The sequence below is a fragment of the Daphnia carinata genome, chromosome 8 (assembly GCF_022539665.2).
Source record: "Daphnia carinata strain CSIRO-1 chromosome 8, CSIRO_AGI_Dcar_HiC_V3, whole genome shotgun sequence".
Taxonomy (NCBI): Eukaryota; Metazoa; Arthropoda; class Branchiopoda; order Diplostraca; family Daphniidae; genus Daphnia; species Daphnia carinata.
In genome coordinates, this window is record NC_081338.1 from 7,338,003 (window position 1) to 7,351,273 (window position 13,271).

A 13,271-nucleotide genomic window follows, 5' to 3' on the forward strand; every position below is an offset into this window, starting at 1 on the left:
TCAGAAAAATCTTTCCCTGCGTAATGATCTCTACGATCGGAAAAGTTGAACTTGTAGGTTCAGAAACTACTGTTGACCCTTGGAGCATAAATTTAATGGGCAGGACGAAAATTTATAATTGTTAATTAAGCTTCTTCTCACCTTTTTTCTGACTTGTTAAATCAGCGCATGTGTGCAGGGCAGGGCGGGAATCCACTTCAATATAAAAACTGAAAACAGGTTAGATTAGACATGATAACAAATTCTACTTTCCACGATGACCTGAACGACGATATGCGGGATGCACACCATTGCGCAGCGTTTTTACATCGACGGATTTGAGGATGCGATTCACAACGTTAGTTTTATGGTGTCCGATTCGTTTTATTTGGTTGAAATTTGCAAAGCAAGGTTAACACAAAATAGAAATGCCTCGATTACATTGGTGTTAACACTGGCACCACCACTTTAATCGTCACTCTCTTCTTCATCATCATCATCTTCCGCAGATTCCATTTCTTCTTCATCGCCATCTTTACCATTTTCATCCTCGCCTTCCTCGTCATCTTCCTCATTTTCTTCCTCGTCGTCTTCCTCATTTTCTTCATCGTCGTTTTCCTCATTTTCTTCGTCTTCACCTTCTTCTTCTTCCTCTTCTTCTTCCTCACCACCGTTCACATCTTTCTCCAGTTTCATTTTTTTGTTCGGCGATTCTTTCGAATCCTTTGCAAAAAAAAAAAAAAAAAATTGGTTATCTTTTCCCAAAAACTATAAAATATTATGAAAAGAAAGCTACTTTGGTGGGTTCTGTAACTGTTTTGTCTCCTAGCCAAGGTTCGCCTAGCTTAGGCATATCTGTCAATAAGCATTCGTATGCTGGACCAATGTAAACCTTTTTCCCAAGAATTTCGTTAGTTGGGTTGGCGGCGAGAATTGCCTTTACTCGTTCGGCATCTTCGAAACGGAAGGCGGCATGACTAAAATGATTAAAGGGTCAGTGAACCCCATTATAATAAGTTATGTGGCATCAAAATGTACCAATAGTCAGAGGTGGGAAACGTTTTGTTGAATAGCGTCACGCTGTTGGCATCTGGGAAGAGTTGGGCTAATTCTTTTAGAGTAGCCTTTTTGGGAATATCCCGTACGACAATTCTATTCAGAGAGGAAACAAATAACAAAAATTTATGAAGCATTGCGCAAAATTGATTTAAAAAATTTTGAATCAAAATGAAATGTTTTCTTACTGATCACGTTGAATGCTGGCATTGGCGACACGTAAGGTTTCCATGGCGGTGCTCTTGGTGCAATATTTTAGCTGACCACGATCCACCGACACGGTTGTGTTTTTAATGAACTCATGTGCTTCCTCAACAGATGGGAATTCAGCTAGACAACTAGTAAAATTGCACAACCAAAAATATTGTTTTAATTTCATAAATTTTAAAAAGCTAGATATTTGAAGTCATATACTACACATGCAACTTAAAAGTTCCACATTACCTTGAATTGGATTTCATAAATGTTACTGACATAATCTTTTCGTCTAATTTTTTAACAGCTTCTACACTTTGAGGTGAATGAAACTGGAGGAAGACCTGTCTGTCTCCTAATGAATTATGCTAAAATACAAATCTGATTAATTTTAGTCAGGCCAAAATTGTTTGAGTTCAATACCTGATATCTCTCTGATTTAAGTCCCATGTAGTCAACTGATTCGATAGTGTCATCTTCTTCTAACCTTGCTTTTGCAGCTTCAAGAGATTCAATGGTTTTAAATAAAATGAAGTAATCATTGCTGTCAGCTGGTTTCTTGAATCTAGAATGGAACCCAGGGAGTTGCTTCAATACTTCTTCTGTTGGAATGTCTGATTTGTAACAGATCCGTAACTGAAGTGCATGGGCAATTTCGTGGCAAATGGGGGGTTTAGTTTTGATCTTTCCTACAGAACTACCGTTGACATCTCTTTTGCCTCCCATAAAAGCTCCCCTTGCAGGTGCACCTTGGTTTCCTCCGCGAAAGGTTCCTCGAAATGATCCTCGATCTCCACCGCGAAACGACCCTCGTTCACCACCGCGGAACGATCCTCGTTCACCACCGCGGAACGACCCTCGTTCACCACCCCGAAACGATCCTCGATCTCCTCCACGAGAAAATCCCCGACCACCACGCCCGCGTACATCCCCGCCACGAAATCCACGTGAAATGCCACGACCACCACCTCGATCTCCTCTGCCGCCACGGCCACGAGACCCGCCACCTCGACCCCTATTTCCAACCTAGTATTTCGAATTGAAAACGTTATAAATAATCAGGTGGAATTGTAAAAATCCATTCTTACCTCGAGAGTCATTTGTAGTCAAACTGGATTAATCAAAAAATCGCGTGTGGGCACAACGTGTTTGGTTGCTTGTTTTTAGTACTTCTGCTATTTCAGGCACTGTTGCCTTGTCGCTAACTCGCGGCGCACAACGTGTTTTCTTACAAAATTTCTGATTTTCATCGGTCTTTTTTTTTTTTGGCGGAAAACGGAAAGCAGGCACCGTTGCCTAGTAGTGGAGAAAAAGCCAAAGAGATTCCAAATACTGCCGCCAGATCTTTTGAAAATGCGTGATTTGCTTAAAGCTGTTGGAATTCAAATTTTTAAAAGTGTTCCCACACATAAAAATAAATTTAAATAAAAAATAAAGTAAAACAATGATGGCTTATTAATTTCTTTGTTATACGTAATATCGTAATTTTTGAACAACAATTTTAACAGCGTTTTTATTTTCTGTAATGCAACGTCTCTTTTGGGCTGTGTTCCTTCCGTAGAGAAGCTTCCATTACACAGCAACTTATTGATTGATAGGCATCGCATTTTGGGCCATGCTTTATGGACTGTTGGTTGAACAAAACCTTCACAAGTCTTGTTTTTAACTTAACCCATACGAGTAAATGGCCGAGTTTGACTGTTGGTATGCAGTTATATTGATAAGTTAAGATAAAGTTTGACGAAGAAACGTTGAAAATAAAGCATGCAACTTTCTGCAGACGAAATTTGAGACATTACGGCCCTCTTAACGAACACGCGCTCGAACTCGATTTTTGATAGACCTGCAATAAAAACAGCATGGGCTTTTGAAATTGCAGTGTTCTCTAAAAGTGTTTAAGTATAAAGTTACATCATTGACGCCCACTGTCCATCACAGACGTCGTTGAAGGTCATGGTGTAAACAGATTTACCCCCCAACTCGCCAGGACCACGGCACTTGGGTTGGTAATCCCATATTAGATCTGGATGTTCGTTAATCCATCTTGGAATGGAGAAGAAACTGTGAGGACTCGTGTGACGCTATTTGTACTGCACAACTATTACCTCGTCAGATAAAGAATGGAGCAATCACAGTGCCATGGATTCTTGATCAAATTGACGTACTGAAGATTCTTCAACGGTTCGAAAGTGCCCTCGGGGAGAAACATGAAGTGATTGCTATCCAGTTGCCTGTGCCAAGTGAGTTCACAAACAATTTCTCTGAATTGAGAAACGTCTTAATTGAAAGTGAAAATGTACTGACATTCGCTGAAGTTTCGGGACCGGTTCGAAAACATCATGTGGTAACGAAGTCAGCAAATTGTTGTTGAGGGCGAGCCACAGCAATTGAGGGATGCCGGTGAATGCTTCAGAATCGATTTCACGCAGATTATTGGACAAGATGAACAACTTCTCCAGCCGTTCCATACCCGTAAATACACCAGCCGGCAAATGTTCCAGAAGGTTTCCACCAATGTGAAGCTCGTGCAACTGCTCCAGGCTACGTACAACGTGTTCATCTAAAAAGGTAAGCAAAACCGCCAAAATATTCAATTTCGTTCCCTCAAACCTGGAAAAGATGCCCGGTGAAATGGTAACAAGGGAATTGCCCGTTAAGACCAGCTGAGTTAAACTGGTTAGATCGTGAAAGATTTTTTCTGGCAATTCTAGGATTTCATTGTTCTGCAATTGCAATATTTCCACATCGACTAATCCGCGGAAAAGTGTGGGAGGCAGGACTTTGATTTGATTGTCGCTTATTTTGATTGACTTCAGCTTGGTCAAACCTGAATCGAATCGGCGTATAAATTTTTGGAGAGGAATTTCATAATCCTGGCGTTAACGTTGTATCGTACCATCGAGCAATAGCGGCGGCAGTTCTGTCAGTTCATTTCGGGACAAGTCGACATCTTCCAGTTGATTCAGGCCTCGTAGCAAATTCTCGTCTAGTCGGGCAAATTTATTGCTGGACAAATGGAGTACAGTCAAGCGTCGTAACGTTCGAAATACTCCGAGTGGCACCTCTTTCAGCTCGTTATTGGATATATCTCTGATTTTTTAATTTTCAAAAGAAAAAAGGAAACAGAGAACACCCAATGATGATTAGCATTTTTCACTCAACGTCGTAGCACCGATTCGATGAATCTGCTAATAATAATAGAAAACGGGCGGGTTAAAAAATAGAAATAAACTTGCAGCGTTTCAAGATTGATGTTGGCGATGAATATCTTTTCGTCCAAGACTTTTAGTTTATTTTTGTGGATCTTCCTGCATGAAATCGAGAAAGAAAAAAAACAAAAAAGGCGTGTCAACGAACGAGGAAACGAGTGACTGATGGTTCAATCTCGCCAATCAGATCTCGCACGCTCGAGCGCGATCGTTGCGAAACGGGGTTGCTAACGAAATGGCAACATCTACACCAAAAAAGCTAACAAACTACGACGCGTAGTGTACATACAAATATACTCACAGATTGATCAAATTCTCCAAGCTGTCGAACACCGAGTCGGGTAGATACTCGATCTGGTTGTCAAATAAATCCCTGAGCGAACATTGACGAAAGAGGAGCCAAAAAATTTAATTAAATATAGAAATTATTATTTTTTTTAAAAAAAAAGGGAAACACACACACGCGCACACACACACGACGACTAGCAAAAAGAGCAGATGGTTCGTCAACGACTAACGATAAACAGATCTTAGCAAGAAAAACAAAAAAACAAAAAGAAGGAAAGGTACACGAATATCTATAATTGTGTGTCTGTCTGTCTGTGTGCGCGTGTTGAAAAATGGGCCTTGGAACATGTAGCGGAGTGTGCCGTAATATAAATAAACAGCGGAAGAAGCGGATGTGTTAGATGCAAGGCTCGATAGACTCACAGTTCGTTGAGTAGAATCATTCCTTTGAAGGCGTCCTTGTTGAGTGTGCCTAGTCGATTGGCGCCCATATCACTGGATGATGATGGAACATGCAACACACGCGCAGCACGAGAAAGAGGAGAAACACAAAAAAAAAAAAAAAATGATGGATGATGGCCTTTACTTATTATTATTACTGATGCTGCTGTCTGAGTTGCGTGTTCATCGTCCGTCATTCTTCACGTTTTTGCGCTTATTTGTCAGATGATTTGTTTACATCGCAATTCAACACTTTTGACAGCTAGTGACAACAAACAAACAGAGGAAAAAGAAAAAGGTGTCGAATTGGGTGAGGGGGGAAAGAAAAAAGAAAAGAAAAGCGCGTACAGCGCTTTAGTATCGTGCGGGATCGTCTGGCTCCGCGGAACGAACGTCAAATCCAGACGCCAGCAGGAAACGGTACGGGTCTCGGCTGTACACGTGCACGGCCTACATTTACATTTTGAATCAATTAGAAACTGCGTTCTTGTTTTCTTTTTTTAAATTATATTTTTGAAATTTGTCGATACCCTTCCGAGCATTTGTTCCAACGGGACGAACTCTTATCCAATGTCCAAACTATCACGAAAATTTTTGTTTTTTAAATCTTTGAGCTACCCTTGATAATCAACGTGATTTTAAAACCTGATTGTTCCAGACTGCGAATTCTCTGCTCCATCAATTGGATGGTTTTTCTTAATGCGTCTTGCGAATCTTTACCGTGCGTGACGGCTTGTTGTAGTTCACCAATCAGCGTTCGACTTTGACTCTGCACTTTCTCCTTTTCATCTAAAATGCTGTACAGCTCGTCCCTGGCCCGTCCAAGAGCGTCGCACGGGCTCAGGACGCATTGGCCAGTCGCTTCGTCCACGAACGGGGTCGGACCAAGATCCAATGGCCTGTACTTGTGATAAAACGGTCGACTGGGCGGCGGTGCGCCAGCCTTTGACGTCTCGATAAATAACGATCCTCCAATCACGAACAATATCACCTTCAATCGTAGCAAATGCATCGCTTTCAATTGTTTGCTTTTTCAGCGTTACGTTCTTGCCAAGTCTCCAGCCGACTGGATACTAATAGTCTAAAGCGCGTCGGCCAAGCGCATCATAGTCGTTGGATTCCTTTTGGCCCGCAGTCGAAGGCGAAATGTGAGGGACACTCAATTTTCTTTTTTTTTTTTTTTTTTTTTTTTTGCACCGACCGAAAGTCAACGAATGAAAGAAAAGAATCCAAACAAGTGGAACGTCTCTATAAGACTTCCTCCCCTTATTTTGTTTCCTTCCTTTTTTTTTTTTTTTTTACATATCGAAGAAAGATATGCGCTCTTTTATTTTTTTGTTCTCTATCAAAATGCGAAAGACCAAGTCCGTTCCGTCTAATGTGCAATCCTGTTAAATTGTTTGAAGTTTGGGAACGGGATCGTAAAAGGGGCGAAGACGCAAAAGGAGCAAAAAGACGAAAGACGGACTTTAGAGGTCAAAGAAGAACTAGCTTTTCTCTCTTTCTTTCTCTTTCGCTTGTTCTTTTTGGACGCAATCCAGCAAACACAGAGAAAGAAAGAAAGAGATTATATAGACGTGCGACAGCTATATAGGACCCCCCGAAACCCCCCCCCCCCTCTGCCCGTTCGTGGACTCTCCAGCCGTGAGTAATCCATTTTCTCCAGTTACGACCGTTATACACAATCGCATCAGTTCTACTCTCAGTTCCGCCGGCGACGAAGATCTTCCGGTATATAGTCTTTTTTTTTTTTTTTTTTTTTTTTAAGAAGGAAGGGGTTTGCCGTCTCTTAAATATAATATAGCCATCATTTGTGTTTACATGTATATATACAAAGTCGCTCTCTTTTTTTTTCTTTTCGGTTTGGCTGCTGTGTGTGACGCGCAACGCCCGTGCCCCTCTTTTTTGACGTACCCTTTTTGCTCATAACAACACGTAAAAATAACGTCATGCATCCCTCTCGAATTAAGAAAGAAAAAAGAAAGATGGACGTCGGGATGGATAAAAACAAAACAAAAGGGGAAGGTTTTATGGACGTCAAACGACGCCCGACTTCAATATAGCCTTCTAGACTGCCGCGATGCTCTTGTGGTGTGGCTAGTACTGCCATCTCGGCATATGATGAAACTCTCTTCAATTATAAGAGCCTCTCTCTTTTCCGTTTTGCCGCTTTTTTTTGTGTGTGTTTTGTTTTGTTTTGTTTTGTTTTGTTTTTACGCCACTGTTGATGGTAAACAGTTTTTCCGAGAACCGGACGTCAAAGCCGCAGCGTAGCACGTGCCGGCCTCCCACTTTAAAATGTAGTGGACCCTTTCACCTCCCCTCTGTCTCTCTCTATTGTTATTCCTGGCTCTTTGATAAACATTGTTCTCGTTTTCTCTTTTTTAAGTCGTTTCTGTTTATTTTCCAGACGAACAACTTCTCGGGCTTTTGTAGGAACGTTTTCCCGTTGAACCGAACAGCCGTTAGGCCCCGACTAAAAGCGATCCACAAAAAACCATTTGACAATTAAACGTTTTTAAAAATGAGATTAAAGAATAGAGGAAAATTGCGAGCTTGCGTCGAGTCGCCTCCTTTTTGCTTTTTACCCACCCAGTTTTACGAACTTTACCAGCGGATGTTTTCTGAACGCGCTGCGTCTATTTGCGTGGGGTTCTGGGTTCGTCATCGCCGACTAAATCTCTCATTGACTGTGTTATTATTTAGACTGCGAGATGCTAAGTACCCCGGCGCTGGAAAATTTGCAATTTCCTAAAGGCTAAAAAATCGAAATGTTATGCGTATGTATTTTTGCACGTTTGGCGCGCGCCGAAACGTCCTTTTCTTGTTTTGATTTGAGCGCTGGCGAGGTGCTGACGGAAAGTTCGCATTGCCCGCCATTTGGCAACTCTGCTTTCGACACTTAAGCTTTCTTTGACAGCCCATTTGCAGACGGACGTGCAAACGGTACGCGGGAATCAAAACATGGAAGCTCATCGCAAAAACTGTTTCGAGCAGTTGCGGCACAAAAATGCCTGCTCGATCGACGAGCTCAAGTCTAGACTTCGAAAGGTAGTAGAAATCGACTCGTTTTCAAGCTAAATTTACAATCGAAAGCGTTTCTATTTTTTTTTTCGTTTGTTGCCAAACCAGCTTTATGTACAGGATCTGAAGGTCAAGCGTGAAAAGATTTTGAAAGACAAGCGAGATATCGTTATATCGGAAGAGGATGATCTCGATTTCTTTGCAAAATACTGTCGTAATTTCTTTGGCAGAAGTGAGGAGCCACTTGATGTTGACGAAGACCTTTTGTACCAAATCTGGGAGGAAATCAGGCTTGAAGGTCTTAACTTTTCGCTTCAGCCTTTTCTTTTTCGTGTAAAACCAACTATTGTTTACTTTCGCAGAGATAGAAAATGCAGAGGCAAACCTTGTCGAAAGCTTGGTGAGCCAATGCGGCAGCCACGAGATTGTTTGTCCTCTTTGTCTCAAGCTGCCTGCTCAACTTGATGAAAGCCACTACTTGACTTGCACCTGTGGTCTCAAATTCTTGCTACCCAGTCATATCGACTTGAAAGACTTTGAGGCCACACTATTAACTAGCAACGATATTCACAGTGAGACTTGTGATGCCACACCAGTTTACGATGTGTGTCCAACTGAAGAAAACACACTCCAATTCATTTCCAGCTGCGAATCATGTTTATATTTCAACACAATTTTAGAAAGCCCCATTTAGAGGATTCTCATTCATTTTCTTTCATTGTATCGTGTTGTGAAACGCTCACCTCTGCTCATTCTTTCCATCTTTTTTTTTTCTCTTCTTGCTCAACATGATCTAATAGGCCAAGAGATATTTATACACCCCGTTTCTTTCCCGTGACTCTGCCTCCCCAATAAATTTCGTTGCCTGTGCGTTAGCGCTTTCCGTTTGAAGTTTGGACATTCTTCAAGCCGAGTTGGGCCAAATCGACGACGAAAGAAACGCAAATTTCGGGATGGCCGTTCCAAACATTCCATCGTAATCTTTTCCTCTTGTCGTGAACGAGCAGAAGGGACAACAGGGGATTGGGTGGAGAGAAGAAGAAGATCAACGGCTTTACCTCTCATTCCAAACGAGGTCGCAGAAAAACAAAAAAAAAAAAAAAAAAAAAAAAAAAAGAAAGAAAGAAAGAAAGAAAGAAAGAAAGAAATGACAAGAAGGAATATATATTCGCTGGCTGCCAGATGTTTCAGCGCTCTTCCAGTTTCTGCCGAACGGTATGCATGTCAGGAAAGAAAAACGGGGGGAGTGGGGAGGACAGAATATGACAGACACACGTGAATGTTTCAAAGAGGCGGCAGATCCATCTCTGCTTTTGTGCCTCCCATGAACTTTGTGTGCGTCTCGCAGCTTCTTCGTCTTCTTCGCCACCCTTTTATTTATTTATTTATTTTTTTCGAACCCAATACGAGTATCTGTTTTTAAAAAAGAAAAAGTGCGGTGGCACGCGACTCGCAGCTGTGGCGGTGAACGCACCGTGTGCAACACGGACGCGGTCTCGCTAACTCTCGAGGGGTTGCAACTGCGTGTTGAGGAAGACGAAGAACGTAAGCAACAAGACACATGACGAGAATTACGGAATAGGCTCCCCCCCTTTTTTTTTTTCCCCAACGCATATCTACACGGCACGAGTTTGGCGTGCCAACTTGCCTCTTTACCCGCCCTTTTTGCCAGCGGTAAAAGTTTTGACGAGGACCAGCTTTTTTTTTTTTTCCTTTTCCCTTTCTGCTTTGCTCACGCAGCCGTGAATCAGCAGAAAAGAAATTGGCCTATATAGAACGAGTCCAAGAAAACGATTGGAATTTTTTTACAGTTTTTTTTTTTTTTTCTTTTCAAACATTTTTTTTTTTTTTTTTTTTTCAACTGGGATGTTTGGTGCGCCGGAGAGCCTTTTGATACACAGCGACTTTGGTGATTTATGCCGTTCGAGAATCTCGCCAGAATGCTTCGAAACGTTACGGTGAAACGAGAGGTGGGACGAGGAAAATAAAATAAAAGAACGAGAGTTCAATAAAATAAAAAACGAAAGGGGGGGGGTGGGGGTGGGGGGGTGGAGAGGAAAGAGAGGGGTTCTTTTCGGCTCATTAACTCCGGATGAATCACTACTGCTCCTGTCTTCAGTTGCTAGTTGCTAATATAGCTTTTGATGCTGGAACCAGTTGCTGGGAACTGTTTTCTATCAGGATTATTGGCCGAGTGACTAATACTATTGCTTATAGCTGCAGTGGGAGCTCTTCTCTTCTTTCTTTCTTTTTTTTTTTTTTTCTTTTTCCTTTGGCCGTTTTGCTCGCTTGCTGTAAGCGCGCCGACTGGAACCGACGCGGATGAGTCTCGGGTTGGAATAGGACAGTTGTTTTTTTTTTTTTTTTTCTTTTTCTTTCTTTCCCCCAAACCAAAAAGAAACGGAACACACACACAGAAAAAAAAAGAAAAGAAAGAAAGATGCCAAAATACAAAATAAAAGAGTAGAAGAAGAAGAAGAAGAAGAAGAAAAAAAAGACGTTGACGAAGACGTACTAACGAGGGAAGGATATAGTATTAAGTCTGGCACGGAAGGAGTTCCAGTGCCAGCAAATGGAAACGGTCAAACTTCTTTTTTTTTTTTTTTGCTTCTCTCTCTTCTTTTCCCCACTCCTCCCTTTGGCTCCTTCTCCAGGAACCCTTTTTTTTTTATTTTATTTTATTTTATTTTATTTTATTTTATTTTTTTATCTCTCATCTCTTTTTCTATTTCCTTTGGGTTTTCTTCCTTTTTCCTGTTCGTCAAATCAGGAAAGAGAGGAAGGAAAAAAACGGGAGAAGTAGCGCGCATTTGTTAAGTTTCCCGTTTGGCTCTAGCCTTTTTTTTTTTTTCCTTTCGGTCTAGATCCATTTCCCCCAACAACAACAACATTCAACAGAATGACATTGGCCTCTTCTGCGATCAAACTGCTGCGTTTTACAGACAAATATTGGCGCCGAACATTTGCATCGAATCTCATTTGAATTTTCCTTTTTTGTTGTTGTTGTTGTTGTTGTTGTTGTGTGTATTGTTTATGAAGAAACGCGCGCTGGTTGAAAGCGGAAATTGAATTTGCGAACAACAACAAAACAATTGACAGACAGAGGAGAGCGGGGGAATTTTGAAATGCAGACGACGACAGATCCGTGTTGTTTGGGTGTCCTTGGTTTTAGCCAAACGTCGTCGTGTGTGATGGACACAACCAGATGATCACGTCTCTATTCGGACTAGCGAAATATAAAAAGGGAGGAAGAATCTGGAAGTTTCGAACGTCGGCGGGTGGCGATAGGGGGGGGGGTTCGACCTTGGCGTCTATTCGGAACCAGCCATCCCTCACATGACGGCCGACGACGAGCAAAATAACGGTGGCGCTTTATGTTGTCTCGTCGACTTCGTCTTCTGCTGTGGCGTTTTATTTTTTTATTATTATTATTATTTAAGTTGGCGCGCTTATTTCACCATTCGGCACACACTCACGCACAGCAAGAAAGGAGGGGAAAAAAAAACGAACGAACGAACGAAATCTGTTTTTGTTGCTTCATCCACAATTTCATTCGACACGGTCAGGCCGTTCGTCCGTCCCGCGCGTCCGTTTGTCCCGTCTGTTAAAGGCGTTCCGCCCTTTTTTTTTTTTTTTTCTTTTTTCTTTTCTCTTTTCAATAAATATTTTTTTCACTTCGACTCCCGCTTCGGAAAACGACGTGATCGGATGAGATTGGTCGCGGCTGTTGTTCCAACAAAATAAAAAAAAAAAAGAAGAAAACTTCGTAAGACCTCAGCGCTAGCAGACAAAATAACAGAAAGAGATGGTAGGGAGAAGGACTTTGACAGCAGTTGTCTGCTGCTTAAAGTTGAACGTTCTTTTTTTAGGCTTTAAAAAAAAAAATAGGAACAAAACAAAATAGAAAAAATTCTAAATACAATTTATTTTGTTGTCGAAGACGGATCTATCAGCTGACCCTTTTTTTTTTTTTTTTTTTTTTTTTTTAAACTCCGTTTCTCGCTAAAGCTGTTTCGTTATTTTTTTTTTTTGTGTGTGTGTGTGTGTGTGTGCCCGTCAACGTTGATTTTCTCACTTCTTTTATGCGCTTTTACTTGTCACGACTTAAGAAGCTGTCGACTGTTGACCTCGCTCTCGTTTGGTCTTCCTCCGCATTTTTTAAATGTTCATTTTCGTTCCATTTTATTTGACTTGTATTTAACTGTTATTTTTTGTTTTTCCCCTTTAAAAAAAAAAAAAAAAATACTCGCAAGTTTTCGGCCCACTCTGTCCGTCTCTCTCCAGCTGTTTCTCGGACTCTCCGACAAGCAGTCGATGAGAGCTGGGGTCGTTCGAGACGACGAAAGGAAAAAAAAAAAAAAAAAAAATAATAATAATACGCGGCCGGGTGTGCGAGTTTGTTGGCCCCAAAATTTTTTTCCTTTCCATGCCCCCCCCCCCCTCCAAAAAAAAAAAAAAACAAGTACCCCACACACACACACACACACACACAAAAAAGGAGGCATAAAAAAAATGTATTTAAACGCAGTTGCTTACGCTTTTTCATATACCGCCCGTAAGTTCCGGAGAAACGCGTTTTCTTTTCCTCCTCTTTCTCCAAAAAAAACAAAAACAAGTCATCGGAAACCCCGATGGTCGGGTACGGATGTAAATAGATGGACTTAGGTCCGCGCAGTATATTATTTAAAAGAGCAAAAAAAAAAGAGAAAAACTATATATCTTGGATGTATACATTGATATCTCTCTTTGACTTCGAAATGAGATGGATGATGATGATGGCCATCGTCGTTGCGCGCCACATCCGCGCTCATCCATCGGTTTGCGGGCAAACTCAAACCCGCAAGTAAAAACGCGTTTCTTAATATTTTTTATTTATTTATTTATTTATTTTTTACTCCACTTTTTGTTGTTGATTTCGTTCTTTTTGACGTGGCTGATTGAAAAACATTCGGTGCCGCACAGTAGTGAAACCAAACCAAAAAGAATTTATTGCTGTGATGATAGGTTTTTTTTCTCTTTTTCATTCCGCCGACAAACGATATTTATTACGAGTCGGATAATAAATGCGGCACACGGCGG

The 13,271-nt window shown here is 41.3% G+C and overlaps 3 protein-coding genes across 5 annotated transcripts; 1 reads left to right on the top strand and 2 right to left on the bottom strand.

The window, feature by feature from the left end:
• Nucleotides 1–340: 340 nt before the first annotated feature.
• LOC130700415 (neurofilament light polypeptide-like) lies at nt 341–2,459 on the bottom strand. Its single transcript, XM_057522457.2, has 7 exons — nt 2,319–2,459; nt 1,654–2,256; nt 1,480–1,598; nt 1,224–1,373; nt 1,018–1,131; nt 776–956; nt 341–702 (listed from the first exon to the last, which is right to left on the bottom strand). Exons 1-7 carry the CDS (start codon nt 2,328–2,330, stop codon nt 448–450), a joined length of 1,434 nt encoding a protein of 477 aa, XP_057378440.1. The 5' UTR covers nt 2,331–2,459; the 3' UTR covers nt 341–447.
• Nucleotides 2,460–2,923: 464 nt separating this feature from the next.
• On the bottom strand, nt 2,924–6,307 carry LOC130700412 (leucine-rich repeat-containing protein 15-like). 3 transcript variants are annotated; one of them, XM_057522455.2, is made up of 12 exons: nt 5,814–6,307; nt 5,699–5,747; nt 5,517–5,618; nt 5,151–5,222; nt 4,741–4,812; nt 4,467–4,538; nt 4,127–4,320; nt 3,841–4,057; nt 3,535–3,771; nt 3,336–3,461; nt 3,142–3,273; nt 2,924–3,073 (listed from the first exon to the last, which is right to left on the bottom strand). In XM_057522455.2, exons 1-12 carry the CDS (start codon nt 6,178–6,180, stop codon nt 3,037–3,039), a joined length of 1,677 nt encoding a protein of 558 aa, XP_057378438.1. In that variant the 5' UTR covers nt 6,181–6,307; the 3' UTR covers nt 2,924–3,036. The 3 variants fall into 3 exon arrangements, with proteins under 3 accessions (XP_057378438.1, XP_057378436.1, XP_057378437.1); XM_057522453.2 differs by lacking the exon at nt 4,467–4,538; XM_057522454.2 differs by lacking the exons at nt 4,467–4,538; nt 5,151–5,222.
• Nucleotides 6,308–8,068: 1,761 nt separating this feature from the next.
• Nucleotides 8,069–9,062, top strand: LOC130700416 (uncharacterized). The gene is made up of 3 exons (XM_057522460.2): nt 8,069–8,219; nt 8,301–8,490; nt 8,555–9,062. The coding sequence occupies exons 1-3, from the start codon at nt 8,133–8,135 to the stop codon at nt 8,884–8,886; spliced, it is 609 nt and encodes a 202-aa protein (XP_057378443.1). The 5' UTR covers nt 8,069–8,132; the 3' UTR covers nt 8,887–9,062.
• The last annotated feature ends 4,209 nt before the right edge of the window (nt 9,063–13,271 follow it).

Excerpts from the sequence above, each read along its gene's own strand:
- LOC130700416 (XM_057522460.2), top strand. The coding sequence starts at position 8,133 with ATGGAAGCTCATCGCAAAAACTGTTTCGAGCAGTTGCGGCACAAAAAT. Across the intron at positions 8,220-8,300 it reads TCAAGTCTAGACTTCGAAAG|CTTTATGTACAGGATCTGAA; the intron begins GTAGTAGAAATC and ends TTGCCAAACCAG. Across the intron at positions 8,491-8,554 it reads GGAGGAAATCAGGCTTGAAG|AGATAGAAAATGCAGAGGCA; the intron begins GTCTTAACTTTT and ends TTACTTTCGCAG.
- LOC130700412 (XM_057522455.2), bottom strand. The coding sequence starts at position 6,180 with ATGCATTTGCTACGATTGAAGGTGATATTGTTCGTGATTGGAGGATCG. Across the intron at positions 4,813-5,150 it reads ATGATTCTACTCAACGAACT|GGATTTATTTGACAACCAGA; the intron begins GTGAGTCTATCG and ends ATGTTCGCTCAG. Across the intron at positions 4,321-4,466 it reads AACATCAATCTTGAAACGCT|AGATATATCCAATAACGAGC; the intron begins GCAAGTTTATTT and ends TTAAAAAATCAG.
- LOC130700415 (XM_057522457.2), bottom strand. Across the intron at positions 1,374-1,479 it reads TTTATGAAATCCAATTCAAG|TTGTCTAGCTGAATTCCCAT; the intron begins GTAATGTGGAAC and ends CAATTTTACTAG. Across the intron at positions 957-1,017 it reads TTTCCCACCTCTGACTATTG|TCATGCCGCCTTCCGTTTCG; the intron begins GTACATTTTGAT and ends TAATCATTTTAG.